The 16,807-nt window shown below is 39.3% G+C and overlaps 3 protein-coding genes across 3 annotated transcripts in view; all 3 read right to left on the bottom strand.

Moving 5' to 3' along the window:
* Positions 1-464: 464 nt before the first annotated feature.
* On the bottom strand, positions 465-5,055 carry LOC138009083 (uncharacterized). Its single transcript, XM_068856394.1, has 7 exons — positions 4,972-5,055; positions 3,182-3,397; positions 2,583-2,726; positions 2,051-2,092; positions 1,135-1,661; positions 567-745; positions 465-477 (listed from the first exon to the last, which is right to left on the bottom strand). The coding sequence occupies exons 2-7, from the start codon at positions 3,378-3,380 to the stop codon at positions 465-467; spliced, it is 1,104 nt and encodes a 367-aa protein (XP_068712495.1). The 5' UTR covers positions 3,381-3,397; positions 4,972-5,055.
* On the bottom strand, positions 4,909-6,660 carry LOC138009074 (uncharacterized). The gene is made up of 5 exons (XM_068856381.1): positions 6,570-6,660; positions 6,286-6,348; positions 6,113-6,151; positions 5,935-5,973; positions 4,909-5,429 (listed from the first exon to the last, which is right to left on the bottom strand). The coding sequence occupies exons 1-5, from the start codon at positions 6,658-6,660 to the stop codon at positions 4,909-4,911; spliced, it is 753 nt and encodes a 250-aa protein (XP_068712482.1).
* Positions 6,661-15,596: 8,936 nt separating this feature from the next.
* LOC137970589 (mitochondrial inner membrane m-AAA protease component AFG3L2-like) overlaps positions 15,597-16,807 on the bottom strand; it is a 36,598-nt gene continuing 35,387 nt past the window's right edge. The window contains exon 18 of the mRNA XM_068817140.1: positions 15,597-16,290. Within this exon, the coding sequence (XP_068673241.1) occupies positions 16,078-16,290 (213 nt within the window). The 3' untranslated portion in view covers positions 15,597-16,077. The remainder of the gene's footprint in view (positions 16,291-16,807) is intronic.

Below are 16,807 nucleotides of genomic sequence, written 5' to 3'. Positions count from 1 at the left end.
ATTTACAAATGCCATATTGTACTTGCATAAACTTCCAGGGATTTTTTTAAGCAAACTGCCTTTTATATGGCAAGAAGATGTACATGTACATGTATCTGCATGTATTTCAAAGACAGACATGATCAGGTTTTATTGCTTCCATGTGCATCAGGTCATTTGATATCCATGTTCTTGTTTCCAACCACTTGTTTTCACAATTTCTCATGTTCACATTCTACTATCTAGCATCTGTCTGCATCTGTGGTTAGAATTCAGTCTCGAAACTTTTACTACAACTATAACAAAAGAATTAAACAATGTTACCCTCACTGGGGAATAGAATAGTGTATGCACAGCACTCACCTACATCAGAGCTACTGTTGTTGACATATTCAAGAAACCATTCCCAAGACTGTGCCTGGGCTTCACCAACAATTTCTTGGATGGGATTTGCTTGAAGTAACTTGCCTTTCAGTATGTCCATGTCAACTGAAGCTTCTTCAATAGAGGGAAAAACAAATTCAGTTATGGATGGATGCTTGCGGAGCAAATCACCTAATCCAAGTGAATTAAGCCCGTGGAAGAACGAGTCAAGGGCAACAGTTCTTGTAACCAAGACTTCTGCAACTAGCAGATCATTCATAGCCTTGTCTTTGTTAAGATCACTCAGGGGTACTGCTTCTGTTAAGCCGTGCCGGACGAGCAACTCCTCAACCTTGCCTTTCGCTTCACCATCTACCTCATCGATGTTCTTTTTTTGTAAGATCTAGAGGACATTATGAAGTAATGTTCATTATGCTTAGTAACAATACAAGTACAGTCAGGCTATATACACGTATGGCTTGATATATTTTGAAATGGGTAATTTGTTTATGCAGCCCTAAAGGAAATTGATTGTAAGCAAATTATTTTCCTATTCATTGTAATAGGCTGGTATGAGAAAAGGGAAGGTCACACATGGCCACATCTCAAGAAATTTAGGCAAGGGATATTTTAAGTTGTGTGATGATTTTACAAGTGACTTGCTACATGGCAAGTGTGACAGTAAAGATTCATAAGGTCACTCAGGTGTTGGACTGCATCCAGTGGCATGGAACCACCACTAACCCAGCTTAAGCATTGTAACAACTCAACATTTATTGTAACCAATCCAACCTTTTCTTGCAGAAGTCCCTTCAGCTCAAGGTCTGTTAGATCATCCATTGTAACAAAGACTGCTGCCTCCTCTAAGGAACCAGTGTTAAGGTATTTAACTACAGCAGGAGATAGGCCTACAAATCCAGGGCCATCATTCTTCAAACTATGAGCCACAAGTTTCCCTGCTACTTGAAAACACCCTGAAGAAACAGCATCTACTCCATAGAAGGGGATAAGATGTCCATCCTGACCGCCAAACAACTGCATATTGAATACGGGATCAACTTTACTCAAGGAACTAATAGCACTGTGAAAGAATTCTTTACTGGGGCCTCCCAAGTCAGCACCTTGCTCTCCATGGAAGTTAACATTTACATGTTTCTTCAAGTTCAATTGAGGGTTCTTGTAAATTGTCATTATCTGGCGGAGCATAGACAGCTGCATTCTGTTAACATCAATATATGCTGTTCCTTGCTCTGTCTGGCATCTGTAGGATTGCATAATTTCCACAGCCGTGCGTGGTTGTGTGCAAACAGATGGCATGCCTATGAAAGAGACAATGGGACAATACTATTGAAATATATATAAGTGTATTGAATGAACATTGTATACTGTAATGGGTCCACTTCCAATAAATACACTACTTCTAATAAATGCTCCCCCTTGATTTTGGTTGTTGTTGGTTTTTTCAAATAATGGCCCTGATTGGCACGAGTGCCTCCTTTCAATAAGCACCCACAATGTATGTGCCATTCAAGATAACTCATGGCATAAGTGAACTATGTCTTCTTCCTCATCTGAATAATATTTATTATATTGACTTGGAACAAAATAAGACAGTCATGTTATTGTTGTGAGTCTATTATCCAAGTTCTCTATTCCTCTATTATCATTAACTTCCGCAAGTTTGAAGGTACCTGAGGTTTGGGCTTACCAGTTTCAGTAGAGCTACCATCCCTGTCACCAGCATTTGAACCTTTAAATTGATCACGGTATGACAAAACATTATTGACCCAAACAGGAAATGAAGCTATTCATATTTGTGATACTCAGCACTATACAATCATCTATAATTTGATTGCATGCATAGGAATTAGGATCATTACTTTTAAATCTAGGTGAAATGTGTATGTTGCATGTTATGCAACAGCTGAAGAGGCTGCATTCAAGGGACAAAAATCAATGAAGTTTGAATGCTACAAGCACTGAGCCTAAAATTGACAGTATAGAGATCTACCAACGAATCGGGGTAGCTAAGACTATAAAGATATAGTTAGTGTATGTTCTCTGGATAAATAAATCAAACATGCTATACAAAGGTGGTTACTAGTGTTAGCATTGCAATGGGGATGAGAAGTTGCCAGCCTTAGACTGCTTATTTGCAGTTCAACTTAAACCTCTTCCAGGAATAACATTTTCATAAGCTTTCACCATACAACAAGGTGTTGTGAATTTCTAATACTGACCTGTTTCCAAAAGTAGATCTATTGCTTGTTCAAGACTACCACCTATGTCTAGAGCTGACTGTAGGGCAGAGCTTGATTTAACTGGGAAAATTCCTTGTAAATCTGCAAGGGCAGTGGGACTGACTGCACTCTTTTGCTGGCATCCTTAAGATGTAAGATATTTAACGCATGATTACGACTAAACATCATCTGCAGTTAAAAACACATTTTTACTCTTGTTTATTGAGGGAAATTATATTTTATGTCCCCCCACTCACGAAAACATTAAAAAACGAAAAGGAGACAATTTCTACAAATTAATTAGCCCATTGCAACCATAGTCATCACACTGATTTTTTTTTGCCTGGGGAGGCACAAATATGGTTGTGTATAATTTTTACTTTATCCAAAGACATTTATAGGTTATGTCTTGCAGGAAATTTCAGCTGAACATCAAACATTCCCTGGTGAAAAGAGTTGTGCAAAAGTAACCACAGTGCAGATACAGCACACTTTCTTTTCTTGATTTGTTTTTTTATAAGGTAGCTACAGTTGTAAGATTTAGTGTTACATAAGTAGTTTTTATATACAGTGTAGCCTAACTGTTCTCTTTGATGTACCTGTCTTAATGGGTACAGGGTCTTTATCTTCATCACTTGAGTCATCATTCACAATAGTAGTTACTTGACTTGTTCCACTAAAATCCAACATGTCAGGATCATATACACTACTTGTACTTGCAACTGATCCACCACCACAATCCTGCATGTGCTGCCTCATTGTTGAAAGCTGAATCCTGATCCCACACTTGACACACATCTCTAATGGGCCAGTGTCTGAAGACTAATACAACCATAGATGACCAAATTTTAGCCTGACTGTTCTGTTCACTTAACAGTATTCCAACAGTAATTAAAAATGCCTTTTCCCAAGGCACCCACACTCACACAGGTTAAAAAAAGCTTTACAGGGAATTTTGGAAACAAGCCTGAGGAGGCAGCCAAAATGACAGAATGGCACATACATGTAACCTCTTCCACTACATATATACAGTATATTTATAATGCTCAAAAACTTTCAAAATAGTAATAACTACAAAAAAAAGGCATGCATTGTGTATGTGTGGTAGTGCAGGAACACAGCACTTTATTCCATATTGTCAACTGAGCTGTGTTTTGTCTTCCAGGGGATTCAGGTTGTCTTTGCGTAATATGTGTCCCTAATAGTGCACAATATTGTTTTGGTGTCATGGTGTCATGGTAGATGTCTTAGGTAAATAGCCCCCCGAGAAGGCATGTGGTTAGTAGTATAATACTAAGCCCAGAGAGATTGAAGACATGACATGACATGTTGATCACTTCCAAGTTCAGTTACAACTTCTTTTTCACCGAAAGGTTAAGCGTGCTCTCTGAGCGTCTGACAGCTTTTTAAGATAAAAGTTCGTGAACGGAACTTAATCCCTGACCGGCCAGGTTAGTATCTGGATGGGAGACCTCAAAATATACCACTTTGTGCCAGAAACATAGGACCGATAATAATATGTTAACACTCAAAAATGGTAAAGATTTTGTTAGCCTGCTTTATACAAAACAAATATTGATGCAAAAGTAAACAACTATTGATACACAGTTTTTAGGAAGAGCAGAAGGAAGCTTTCAGGAAGCGTCGATCGAGAATAAAACATTTTGCAATCAACAACAAAATTTGCGACATGAACTGCACGTATAAAAGGTTACCCATCAGCAAAAAACATTTGGGAGATTTTTGCTACACTCAAATGTTCTATTGTACTTTTGGCTGCACAAGTAAATCGCAAAATACATCAGTCTGTGTCAAAATGACATTGGGTTTTTGTTTTTGTTAGTTTGATTTTTCTTTCTTTCAAGCTATAAAGTTTGACAAGAAATGTGTGAATTCAACACAAAGATCACAATCGTCTAACTCTTGCAGTTGACCATTGTTTCTGCAAAGTCAACAATTTACTCTCCTAGACGAGGTTATTTACTATCACCCTGGTAATTCCATCATTTTGGAAATAGCAGCTGCTTTATTATTCATCAGTGTCAATAATTCTTGCCGATTTTGGGGCTCATTTTGTTTGAAACTCAAGCACACTTCCAACAGACCTGTTTATTTTAGTGATCAGCATGCAATGCAGGCCTATTATGGCACCATGAACACTCTTACAACCCGGTGACATAGTGTGTAGTGCACTGTACAGTGCTCTACTACGAAAAGGTTACTTTGCTATAGTAAGATCCAGCTTCATAGAAAGGCTTCTGGTAAAAGTGGAGCACAAGTCCTTCTCTAAGCCTTTGTGTGGCAAGGTCTCCAAGCTTAATGTTAGTCATTGTATCAAAAGAAACATATTGCAATACAGGGAACTGGTGATAATGAGGGGAGAACTCACCAGTGATGCATGTTCTATTTGCTCAAGGCTCAAATCGTTTTGAAGGGGTCGGACATAGATTCTAGCTGATGCCACCATTTCTTTACGGTCTAACACGTTATGCCCTGCATTTCCTTTGGGTTGCAAGATTTCCAACTTGCTGGTTGATCTAAATTTTGTACGCATCAGCTCATAACCTCCTCCTTCCTTTAGTTTTGGGTAGCTCTCTAACAACTTTTCATGAAAGTAGTTGCACGAGGATTTCTTCTCAAATGTTATCTTCTTTTCTCCAAGTGATGCATTTGACAACTGGGTTTTGTAGCCATTACTTGGGACTTCATTATCCCTCATTCTCCCTAAGCATATAAATGTATGAGTCCATGTATTGGGTAGTTTAATTCCTGTAGGCAATTTCCTTTTTCGTGGAATTCCTGCAGGTGTGAAATTAAATAGCCTCCCTAGCTCGGCTCTGGCATTTTCTGCAATAAAAATGTGATAGAAAATCTCAGTAATAAGCTCAACTAGGCAACAGATGTTAGGTTTTACATTTTAGAGTGGACTAAAGGCAGCAAATTTGTAAAGTTGCCTTAAAAACAGTGAGAGGGTGGGGGAATCAAAGTGCTTTGAAAAATTTTTAACCACAAATAAATGTCAACAGAACATAGCCATCACACAATAGCATTAGTGAGTGACAGTGGTTTAAAGAGAGCTGGACTAGAAATCAGGAGGTTGTGGATTAAGTTCTGTTTAGACAACTTTAACTTGGTAGTCTCAAGTTCAGCTGCTCGTAGCAACCCTTGTAATTTGCTTTCTTGCCAGCAGGAGTTATTCGATTGGCTCATTTACAAATTTGCATCAGCATTCTTTATGTTGGCCATGGACAGCCCCATTTGGTGGAGTGGTCAACTATTTTTTTTTGGGTTAATAACAATACATTACATGGCTATTGTTCTTGCACTTTTACTCTGATTTAATCATGTTTACCTGCAGCAGGTGTGCTTACTGCAGTCCTTTGCTGTTGACCTAAAATATCAATATTAATTCAAAATAAGGTATTTCGGCCAAGATAACAGGACTTAAGCTTATGGTTCCTTTTGTTTTCATATAATGAAAAGTATACCATAAGTAGGCTTCGTTACCTGTAATAGGTTTTTTAATTTACCTGTGTTACGAGAGTTGAGGGGCATCTGCTGCTGTTGACCTAAAATAGCAGGAAAAATACGGTGCTTAGTGTAAACATATTACATTCAATAAAGACAATTTTCTTGAAACAATGCCCTTTATTTGTTTGGTTGCCTTTTTTGATGATCAAGTATATACGTAGTCAACATTCACCTGCAGTGGGTGTCGCAAGTGCCGCTTGTGTAGCACTGTTTGTATTCGTTGCCAGCTGCGAATCTGGATAAGTAAGAAAAGATACTTTATACCATCTTAAAATAGTAAAGGACACTCCCTAGCTTGGTCAACCAGGTCAGGAACAGTGAATTCCCTTTTATTAAACTGGTCAACAAGCATTCCAACATTAACGTCGACAAAGCGTTCGGATCACAACCGATCCACCTTTGCTGTAATACTTTGAAAACAAATACCTTACTTCACGTTAACATAATTTTACACACCCGCTTCCATATGAGAAATGCAGTTGAGAATATTCTCCGCACATTCTCGCAGTGTTTCTCTTGCATTTCGACAAACCGGTGTTCCCGCCATGTTCGGTTCGATACACGACAAAGAACGCCCACAAGCAAAGACATGCGGCTTGAGGGAGGCCGCTGTTTTCTGAACCGCAGGCCCATGCTCGCTTTAAAGGTGTACCTCGTCACTTTAAAGGTGTACCACATCAATTTTAAAGCAACACTGGTGACTTGAGCATGTTCCGCGTCATTGTAAATACTATTTCGTTGGACTTAAAACGCAGTGTGGGTCTTCACTTCAAAGGTGTACGTCTTCACTTCAAAGGTGTACGTCATCACTTCAAAGGTGTACGTCCTCACTTTAAAGCTGTACCTCCTCACTTTAAAGGTGTACGTCCTCACTTTAAAGCTGTACCTCCTCACTTTAAAGGTGTACGTTCTCACTTTAAAGCTGTACCTCCTCACTTTAAAGGCCAAGTACTTCGATTTGTCCTATTTGCCGCGCCATACACAGGTCACGTTTACCCCTTGAAGAACTAAGGGGTGTTACGAGGTCAGCAATGCTTGAATTGCAGTCCTCTTGAGCCAGACGGAGTCAAGTTATGGTAAACTTTCCAAGGGGCTGTTGATAGCCTTGGGAAAAAAAGCACACAAATGGGAGTCAGGGCCCATTTGCCTTGTGTTGTGCTAAGTTTGGATTGAATTCCGAGACCTTACTATAATTTGCAGGGGGTTCCTTTCGACAACGGGAAAGGATTACCCATAATGCAACAGTAGAGTAAAAGGTGCACGTAGGCAGGCTGGCATGGAGTGCTTGAGAACGTCAGATAAAAGGGGCTGTTTCTCTTTGACACTAAGACCCAATGAGCCGAGATTTGGCATCCGATAACGTTTCGATCAGGGCACCTAGCCTTGCATACGGCGAGAGCTACTGAAATTTAAACTGACCAATCAGAATTCAGCGAGCGGGAAAAACTGTGCTATCCTTGTGCTATTCGACGTCACGCCAATTGTTTACATTCGGATTGGTTAGATCGGTGGACATTCGCTCAGCCTTCTCTTGTGACTCTCTTGACCGTCGCTTCTTTGAACTCAGCGGGACAGAAATGACGCATTGTTCTGGCAATCAATTTGCTAATCCACTTTATCCAGTTTATGAATTGGTCTAGCATGTGATTAAAAACCAGGATCGCCTTTGAACTTTATTCTCTGGAGGAAGAAGACATTGCTGAGTGAACAGTTATACGACGAAATCCCTTGGTTTGTTCAGCACTTTGATGTCCGATAACTGAGCCGCTCTAATGAGTGTTGGGTCAATCGCATTTGGCCGTCTGACCATATGAAGTTTTTTCAGCTCTTGTTTGTGTCCATCATGATCGAACTTCAGGTGAAGCGCTATGCTGCTTTATGCCAACTTCGATGGCTTGTGATGAGCTTGCCTGCTGCCCAAATTGTTGTTGTATTTGGGCAAGATTGGTCTTATCGGGTTGGAACTTAATAGTGAGGGGAACAATTTTTCGTTCATCTGCTGTGCCAAACAACAAACAATCCTGTTGGGTGTTCCACGTGCTTGGCGAGTCTTGCACGACCATTATCTATCAGATCTGGAGTGGAATTTTCTTTCAGTGATTACAACTTGCGATCGTTCTGCAAACATCCACGTAGCATGCAGGACGTTTTAGTGACTTTGCAGGACTTTTTAGTGACTTCAGGATCCCCGGCCCGTTTTGCTGTTTCAAAGGGAGTCGTGTATTTTTGAGCAGTTTGTCTTCATTGCTTGTATTTTTTCGTTTGTTCCTGGTGGCGCAAAGTAACTTTGATGATTTGAAAGGACTTGAATCCTTAATTGAATTAGCGATTTTTTCAATTAAGGAACCAACAAGTGAATGGTACACAAAATTAGGAGAAACTGTTGGTTGAATAGACAATATTTGTAGACATAATTATCTACCCAGTTTAAGCTCAACAAGTTGTTTGGCTCCACAAGTTTCAGTTTCAGGCCACGTACCCAAATTCACCCTGGTACTGTTGTACACTACCATAGTTCTTTGGAAATTGAATAGCTCCTTGAACACCTGGTTGCTTGAGAAGAAACTTGATGTGTTTGTTCTCTACATTGGTGAATGCAGCCACTAACTGTCCATTGTGGATAAACTCCAGACCAACTCTTTTTTCAATTTATTCTTTGTTCTTCGCACGGCATTAACAATGGTGTCCCTTGTAAAATGTTACTTTAAAGAGTTTGTTTAAGTTATTTCCAATTTCATAGGGCACTGTGGTTGCCAGATTCACTTTAAAACTTATCATGGAAATGTAAATCAATGCCAGTGAAAAGTCAGTCTCTTGAGTTGTTGATAGAAAATTAATTTAAAATATGCATATTGAAACATCAGTTGAGGAATATTTTTTTCCCTTTTTGTGAACCTAACATACATTGCTGCCATTTATTTATTTGCTTGGTCATTCAATGTCTTGATCAGATCAAATAATTTATTTTTTAGGTATTGTGTATCTTTAGCTAAAAACTTAACTGGTTGCTTTTTGGAGCCCTTTTGCGGCATATTTAGATAGGCAGGAAATGTTCCACATTTTATGGTAAATAGTTCTGCATAGTTTTAAGGAATATTGCCTCAAGTGTATTAAGGCTTGACCAATCTAATTATTATGCATATTTTTATTTGAAGTAAAGCGTTTGTCCAATGTCTATGAAACTTAGCAGAAAGTTTTTTATCGGTGCTGTTATTGATTCGCCAAAATATTTTGCATCGCATTTTGGTCACGTGACCCTAAAACAACTTATAACGTTTATATCCTTTATTCAAAAATGGGGAACATTTTTATTTCAAAATTTTGAAAACGTTTGGCATTAACACGTTTAGTACAACTGTGCGTATCGAATGCCGCCTTTTAATGTGGTACTCCGTATTTACCTTTTAAGATATTTGGATGTTTATCATGTCACGTGACCTATTTTCCTCAATTGTTCATTGCTCTTAACATGTGGACATGATTAAAAGGCGGCATGACAAAGCCCTTAGAAGGGGTCATCGAATAATCAAGAAACAAGATTGATATAATGTAGCTGAATGTTCCCCATTTTTGAGTAAAAAATATAACTGTTATAAGTTGATTTCGGGTCACGTGACAAGAATGTGGTACGGGATATTTTGGAAAAGTTATAACAATACCGATAACTAACTGCCTGCCAAGTTTCATAGGTCCGGGACAAATGCCTTCCCTTCAAATAAAAATATGCATAATAATTAGGCTGGTCAAGCCTTAATACACTTGAGTGCGGCCTAAGCTAATTGAATATGAGAATAAAATGTGCTGTTTGACATTTTGTGAATTTAAAGACTATTAATATTGTTTGCGCTTGTTAAAACAAGCGCAAACAATATTAATAGTCTTTAAATTAAAAGGCTTAAGGTTGGCACTCAAAAGTGTTCCTTCAACAATCTTATTCTGTAAAGATTACCTTGGAAGAATTGGATTAATGCAAGTTTTTTCTTCTAGCCTCTTTCCCCAGTGCCCTCTGAGAATGGAGTTGATTTGGTTTTGCCCGATGTTGAAAGATGAAACAATGCCTAAACCAGCCGCAAGAAATACTTCATGGTGCTTTTTTACAAACATGGGCATGAGGGTGCTCATAAGCATCTGAGCATTGTTTCGCATGCTAGAAACTCTTCTTTAGTGAGCCTTCCGCTGAAGTCTGGCTTTCCGGTGTTAGGGGCCGAGGTTTTAGTGCAAAATTCATCAGCGGCTTCTTGCAGCTTCTCAAAGGTGTTCCTTCGGGCAATGGTTAGTAAAAGTTTTGTAGTGCTTATACAAATTTTCGCTACTTGAAAAGGTATGTTTATACAAAACAAATATCAGCTTGACAATTTTTCTTTCCCGATACTCCATTTAAAATGCACGTGAGCGCTATTAATAGAGAGCCAGAAAACCATTTAAAACATTTTGTGGCAATTTTTTTGTCAACAAACTTGGGTTGCCGGCGAGCAGAATTCGAACGTAAGCTGTTGTGCTTTGGCTTTTATTTGTGCTTTTTCTAACTAATCTAAGACGAATTCAGGCTGGTATTTTCGAATCAAGTGTAAGAAGACGGCAAAACCGTATTGATAATGTATTTATTTGAGTTAACTTCGCGAATAAAGACTTTAATCGCTTCCTTTCGACGGGGGTAGATCGACACGCACAACCGAAATGTACTGTTTCCGGTGAAAGGGCAAATGATTGACAGGATAGCACCGTTTCCTTCAACACTGCTTACTGTGGACCCGCCGAAATATCCGTTATACAATGCTTTATCAAAAGATTCACCGCTAGTACCTCTGTGAGATTGAGAGCTACCAGGAGGCGAGGTCGGTAGCAGAAAGCAGCGAAGAGCCAACTGCGCCCAAAGGCGATCGCACGGGCCGAAATCGCGGGATGACTCGTTTGGTACGACGCTCCAGCACCATGTGTGGAAGTACTGCGTTTTTCTCTCTTGTTCAAACATTCCGTCAGCGCATGCCTAAATGTTTTGCCTCTCCGATGCGTACCATAGCAAGAAAATATGCTGGCTTTTACAGGGAATTGACGTTTCAGTTGATTGTACAGGCATGAACGCACTCGTAACGTAAGAACGGCGCCTTTCTGGTCTTCTCGAAACAGGGATGAGAGATGGTTTCAGGCAGATTTCTTCTCAACATGGCGGTTCACGAGTGACGTTGTCTCTCTGGCCTTTCTGTGGACGAATTCGAGGACCTATCTATACAATTTGGGGAAGTTTTGAAAGCTAAAATTTCAATTGAGGGTGTATTTCGCTGGTAGGACTGGGTGGCCCCACACTTATAAAAAAATCTGAGAAATAAGAATCGGGGGTCTTTGTTTGTCATGGAATAGCAGAAATACCCAGAATTCTTTTTGGGCTTGAAGGAGGCAATTTGAGACGCACGAGACTGGCCCTCATCAAATGGCTGAAGCGCGGCCTGAGGAAAAAGTAGTAAGAAAGAGATTTCTAGCCAGATATTAGGGAGTGGCCCTAGTGTGTGCTGTTAAAGTAGACTTTTGATTTCTGAACAAATTTTTATCATGGAAAATAGACCGTATTCATAAATGGCGGTCAAGAAATTGCTCTTTTGTCTTTGTGCTTATCATCCTAACTAGTTTCACTTTAGAACAAAAATTCTTTTGAATTTTGCTCGTGTTTACGAGGCTAGTTAGGATGATTAGCATAAAGACAAAAGAATAATTACTTAGCCTCCATTTATGAATACGGTCTATTCGCGACAAAGTTATCCTCGTAACAAAAAACTGGCCTTTCGTAATGTAATATTATGTCAAAGCAACGGTATGATGTAAATAAGAGATACTGAGATTTATGATAGCAAATTACCTGTCCCCTTACCACTAAAGTCAAACTTTACATCTATATCTATAGGCAACACGCGCATTCAAAACCTTCCTCTTATTACCGTATAAAAGTCGATTTATTTTTGAGCGTTTTCCTGCTTCTATGAAAAATACGTTTTTTCTCCCGTCCTCTTCTTAGGCAAGATCTTCGCGGAAATTACATTCTGTCCACCAATAAACGTAGACTAACCAGGTATGGTCCTAGTTCTTTTTTTTTCTTACGTATCAGCTAAGTTGTAGGCTCGATTTCCACCGCTCACTCGAGTTTAAATAAAGAACTACTACTACTACTACTACTACTACTACTACTACTTGGGGTATCCTTCCCGAGAAGAGACGGCTGGACGCGTGAGCGATAGATTGTGTCTGTGACGTTAATTCGTATATAATTTGACATCCCAAAACATTGGTTTTAACAAAACGGTAATTACATAACAATGCGCAAACCGTTTGCGCTAAGATTCCAGATGATACGAGCTTGAGTTTGTGGTTAAATGATCAATGAGAGTTTGAATTCAATCGGCGAATCATCAACAAAATCTTCGGCCTCATCGGCCCCCTCGTTTTACCGCCAATAAACTCAAAAGTAATTCCAATCGATCTTGAGGAATTTTACTTGCTCTTACATTAGCGACGTCAGAGAAAAAATTGCAATAGCAATGGATTTGAAAGCCGTATTTTGACGTTGGCGGCAACTGGAAAATTAATTGAAATTTCCGAAGTCAGGCGGTATAAAACGATACAATCCCCATTCTCCAGCTTCTCGAACACTTCCTGTTGTCGAAACCGTGGATGTTTCCTAATTTGAAAGCATTGTAAAGCTCGAACAGGCCGGGTCAAAGAACACCGTCGCAACCAAAAAATGTAATTTATGCCGGACCGATTTGGGCAGGCGAGTTTCTGATTGGCGGAGATTAACAATGGCTCACCACGCGTGTCCAGCCGTGATTTCGGGAGTGAGCGATGGCTCATTTTCCGAAACAGCGGCCGGTAATCGAGCCTACTAAGTTGCGGAATGAACTCAGTACCGGATTTTATCCGTATAACAGAGTTTACTGGTTTCAAAAGACAATCCAGGGCCGCATTTTGCACAGCGGCTTTTCTTTTTAATTAATACTCTCTAAATATTATGTATTTAGTATGTATCTCTATATGCTATGTATTTTAGCTGTAAATGTAATGGCTCGAAGATATTAGCTCTTGTAGTTATTCTAAAATTTGATATGAAACTAAAGTTTATTCATGCATGTATGTATGTTACCTTTAGCAGGGCGCGGGTTAGGGTTAGGGTTAGGGTTAGGTCGACAACCGGGAAGGGGCATTTCTGCTCCACTTTACTTTTTTCAAGAGTGTAGCTAGCAAGATGCTTTCTACTAGAAGCAAAGGGCAATATGACCATTGCTAATGACCTCGCAAAAGTTATTGCTTGCGTACAGAGTGATTGGCTTAAGAAAAGGCCCAATGCTGAAGTAGAACATGTAAAGTGCTTCAAGCTACATAAAACTTAATAATAATTCATGATGGGAAAACAAAAGAATTTTTTTAATCAATATCTGTATACCAAATACAGATTTCGCTTTATTTACATAAACGTTTCTTTCAATTTTCCCCGTTCAAATGTCTTGAATCACCAAAAATACCCAGTGTACTTTTAACGCCGAGGTTTAATACTTTATATACAATATTCTTGTCAGATCTGTGTCACAATGACACACTCTCCGCTTCGCCTCGAGTTTGTAAAGGTGATACAGATCTGTCTCTAAAGGATGGTGCCAACTAATTCAAAGGTATTTTTGCGCGGTTTATTGAATATGCGGGAAAAGTAGACCTTGACAAGTGTTATTGAATCCAAAAAGAAATTTGGGGGTAACCATGCATTTTTCGAAGATCATTAATCAACGATATTTGTGAAAAGCTTTCAAATACAAAGCAATGTATGGCGTTCTTTTCCAAATTGAAGCTTAACTATCTCTCTGAAAAATGTGTGGTTACCCCCAATTTTCTTTTTGGATACCAAGATCACTTGCTAAATTCTGCTTTCTCTGCATAGTTTTCAACCGCACAAAAGTAACCCTGTGTGAATAAGCACCAGCCATAGGAAATCCGAGTATGTCCAGGAAAAGTTCTCAACCCTGAGCAGGGTTTCTTCATTATGTGTATTAACTCTATGCCTGCCAGCTGGCGCTTGACAATTAAAAGGGCAACTACTGCACCGGTAATTGATCCACTTCCGGATTCACCAGCTATTCTGATAAGTAATAATTTGGTCGCAATTTCTGATGTTCCCCAAAACAAATCTACCGACTTTCCCTGGAGAAAAACAAGCAACCCTACTGCTAAAGTAAGGTTAGCTGTAAAGTATCCGAACACAGACTTTGCTTGGAAAGGGGTTTATTCACTAGCTTTTCGTACGACATTAGAATCTAAGTTTAGACAATTTCAGTTTAAAATTAAAACCGTATTGTCTTCACAAACGAGAAACTGTTCGTTTCGGCATCGCACGTTCGCCTACCTGTGCTTTCTGCCAAACAGAAGTTGAATCCTTGGAGCATTTACTCTTTTCCTGTAAAGTATCATCTAAATTTTGGAAACATGTCTTGTCCTGGCTAAGTGATTATAACATCTTTGTTGAAAACATTAAAGAAGAAGATGTAATTCTTGGTAAGTTTGATGTTGCAGATGATTTTTCTTGTTTAATCATATTTTGCTTTTGGGTAAGTTTTGTATTTCCTCTCAAAAATGCTAGAATGGTTTACCTTCTCTTCAGGGTTTTATTGCCAGGACAGGGCGTATTTTTAACATCGAACTCCATATTGCCAGGAAAAAAAAAAAACAAATTAAACGATCAAAAAGTGGGAAAAATTAATTAGTGTTTTTTTCCGATAAGTAATGTCAGCATTGTTTTTCATTATTAGTGTAATGTTTAAAGTGAAGTCATTGTATTCCATATAGAGCGTTTTCACATGACGTCACAGCGGCCATGTTGGTGTTCCAAAACAAAGAAATGTCGGCCATGATGGTGTACCAAACTAATTCTCCGGGAATCGAACTCTATTTTTATGCAAATACTTTCTTTTGTTTTGGTAATCCAATATGGCTGCTGGTCACGTGAGTGAAAATGCTCAATACCAGATAAATGTATTTCTGTAATAGCTGTTACGTGTGTTTAGTTATATACTTATCTATTTCTACTATGTAAGCATGATGTCTTTTTTATTTTTTATGTTAACGTAAGAAATGCGCAGAACGTACATGTATGCTCAATAACAATAGTAGGCACCGTCCTTAAATTGTATACATTACAAATAGAAAACCTCTCTTTCAGATACTATACTCTATTGTATTTCACAAGAAGCCATCGCCTTTCAGGAACCTGTAAGGTGTCAGTGTAGTGTTTTTCTCGTTTCTCACTTTAATTTCCTTTGTTACCCTTACCAGTAATTCAATAAGTCAATGGACGATTGCAAGTGGCTTACTTTGTAAAATGAGCTTTTTTTGGGGGGGGGGGGGAGGGGTAGGGGAGGAACAAAAGCTTTTCTTACCACCTGGTGCAAGTTGTTTTAAGGCCGAATAACTTTGTCCAGTGGATAAGACACTTTCTGGCAGTTTTTATCCATGCAAATTTCATACACTGGATATGGACTTACCCACTGGATGAACTTCTTCCTCCTTTGAACTGGGGCATGAAGGCTGTCCATAACTATTGAACCCTCCCTAACGATTTCAATTACTTTCGAATTTTTGTTATCTTTGCCAAGGCACTATAAAAACTTTATTAACAACCAAGGATTTAATGAAACACGTCTTTTTTATAGCACTCAACCATTTTCGTCCCCACCTGGCTTCTTTATGTGCTGGGGGTCCAACAAGAGGATCACCTAATGGTCAACCGTTCCTAGTCATTGTGCCCATCCTAACAGGGCTAAAAGGGGTCAGGTGCCTCTGGCAACAATAATGACTACTTACAACACGCACTGTAACTGGAAAACAAGGAGTGAGATTAACAGTAACGGTGGGTAAGTAGTAATGCAGGGGTTGGATGCATCTCTATCTCTTGTCAATGGAGTGCCCATGAATCTAAACCTTAACTATTTAACTATGCAGGTATAGTAGTGTGCGGGGCCTCATCTTCATCTAGCTTCTCCTGTAGTCCCTGTAATCCCTTGGGAAGACTTGTATCCTCTGTGTCACCACCAGTTCCCTCGACAAACTCCTCATATGTGGACTTTTCTTTGAAAGGCCTGGGGCCAAGGAGTTCAATCATGTCCTCTCGGCCTAGTACTTCCTTCTCTAAGAGCCGCAAAGCAATCTGACACACAAGACAACAAAAAATTGATAGGCAGCAACCAATTAGCTCTCTTTCTTGTCACGTGTTTTAGCACACAGCATTTTTATTGTTTGTTCTGGTCTTCAATATTAGCAAACAAGAAAAACAAGCTATGCCTTATTAGTATTCTCTATATCCAGAATACTAACGAGGAGTGTTTTATCTGGATACTAGACCCTCCGTGAGGGTACACTGGGTTGCCTGTGGTACGTGAACCGTTCCAGACAATTTTTTCAAGTTGGGGGGTCATTAAGACCATGTAAGCGGTCACCCAGAAGTCATACCAGCAGAGGCCCTTTGGCTCACAGGTTCTCACACGTTCGTACGACGAAACAGATCTGTCCTTGCGTAATATGTAGCTCTAACAGTGCACGATATTGTTTTGGTATTGTCTATCATTGTAGTTAAGTGCCATGGTAGAAGCCTTGGGTAAATAGCCTGAGAAGACATGTGGTTACTAGCAAAGTACTGAACCCAGAAAGATTGAAGAAAATAAATG

The sequence above is a fragment of the Montipora foliosa genome, chromosome 1, assembly GCF_036669935.1.
Source record: "Montipora foliosa isolate CH-2021 chromosome 1, ASM3666993v2, whole genome shotgun sequence".
NCBI lineage: Eukaryota > Metazoa > Cnidaria > Anthozoa > Scleractinia > Acroporidae > Montipora > Montipora foliosa.
The sequence above is the reverse complement of the archived record's forward strand: the minus strand, read 5'-3'. Positions and strand labels throughout refer to the sequence as shown.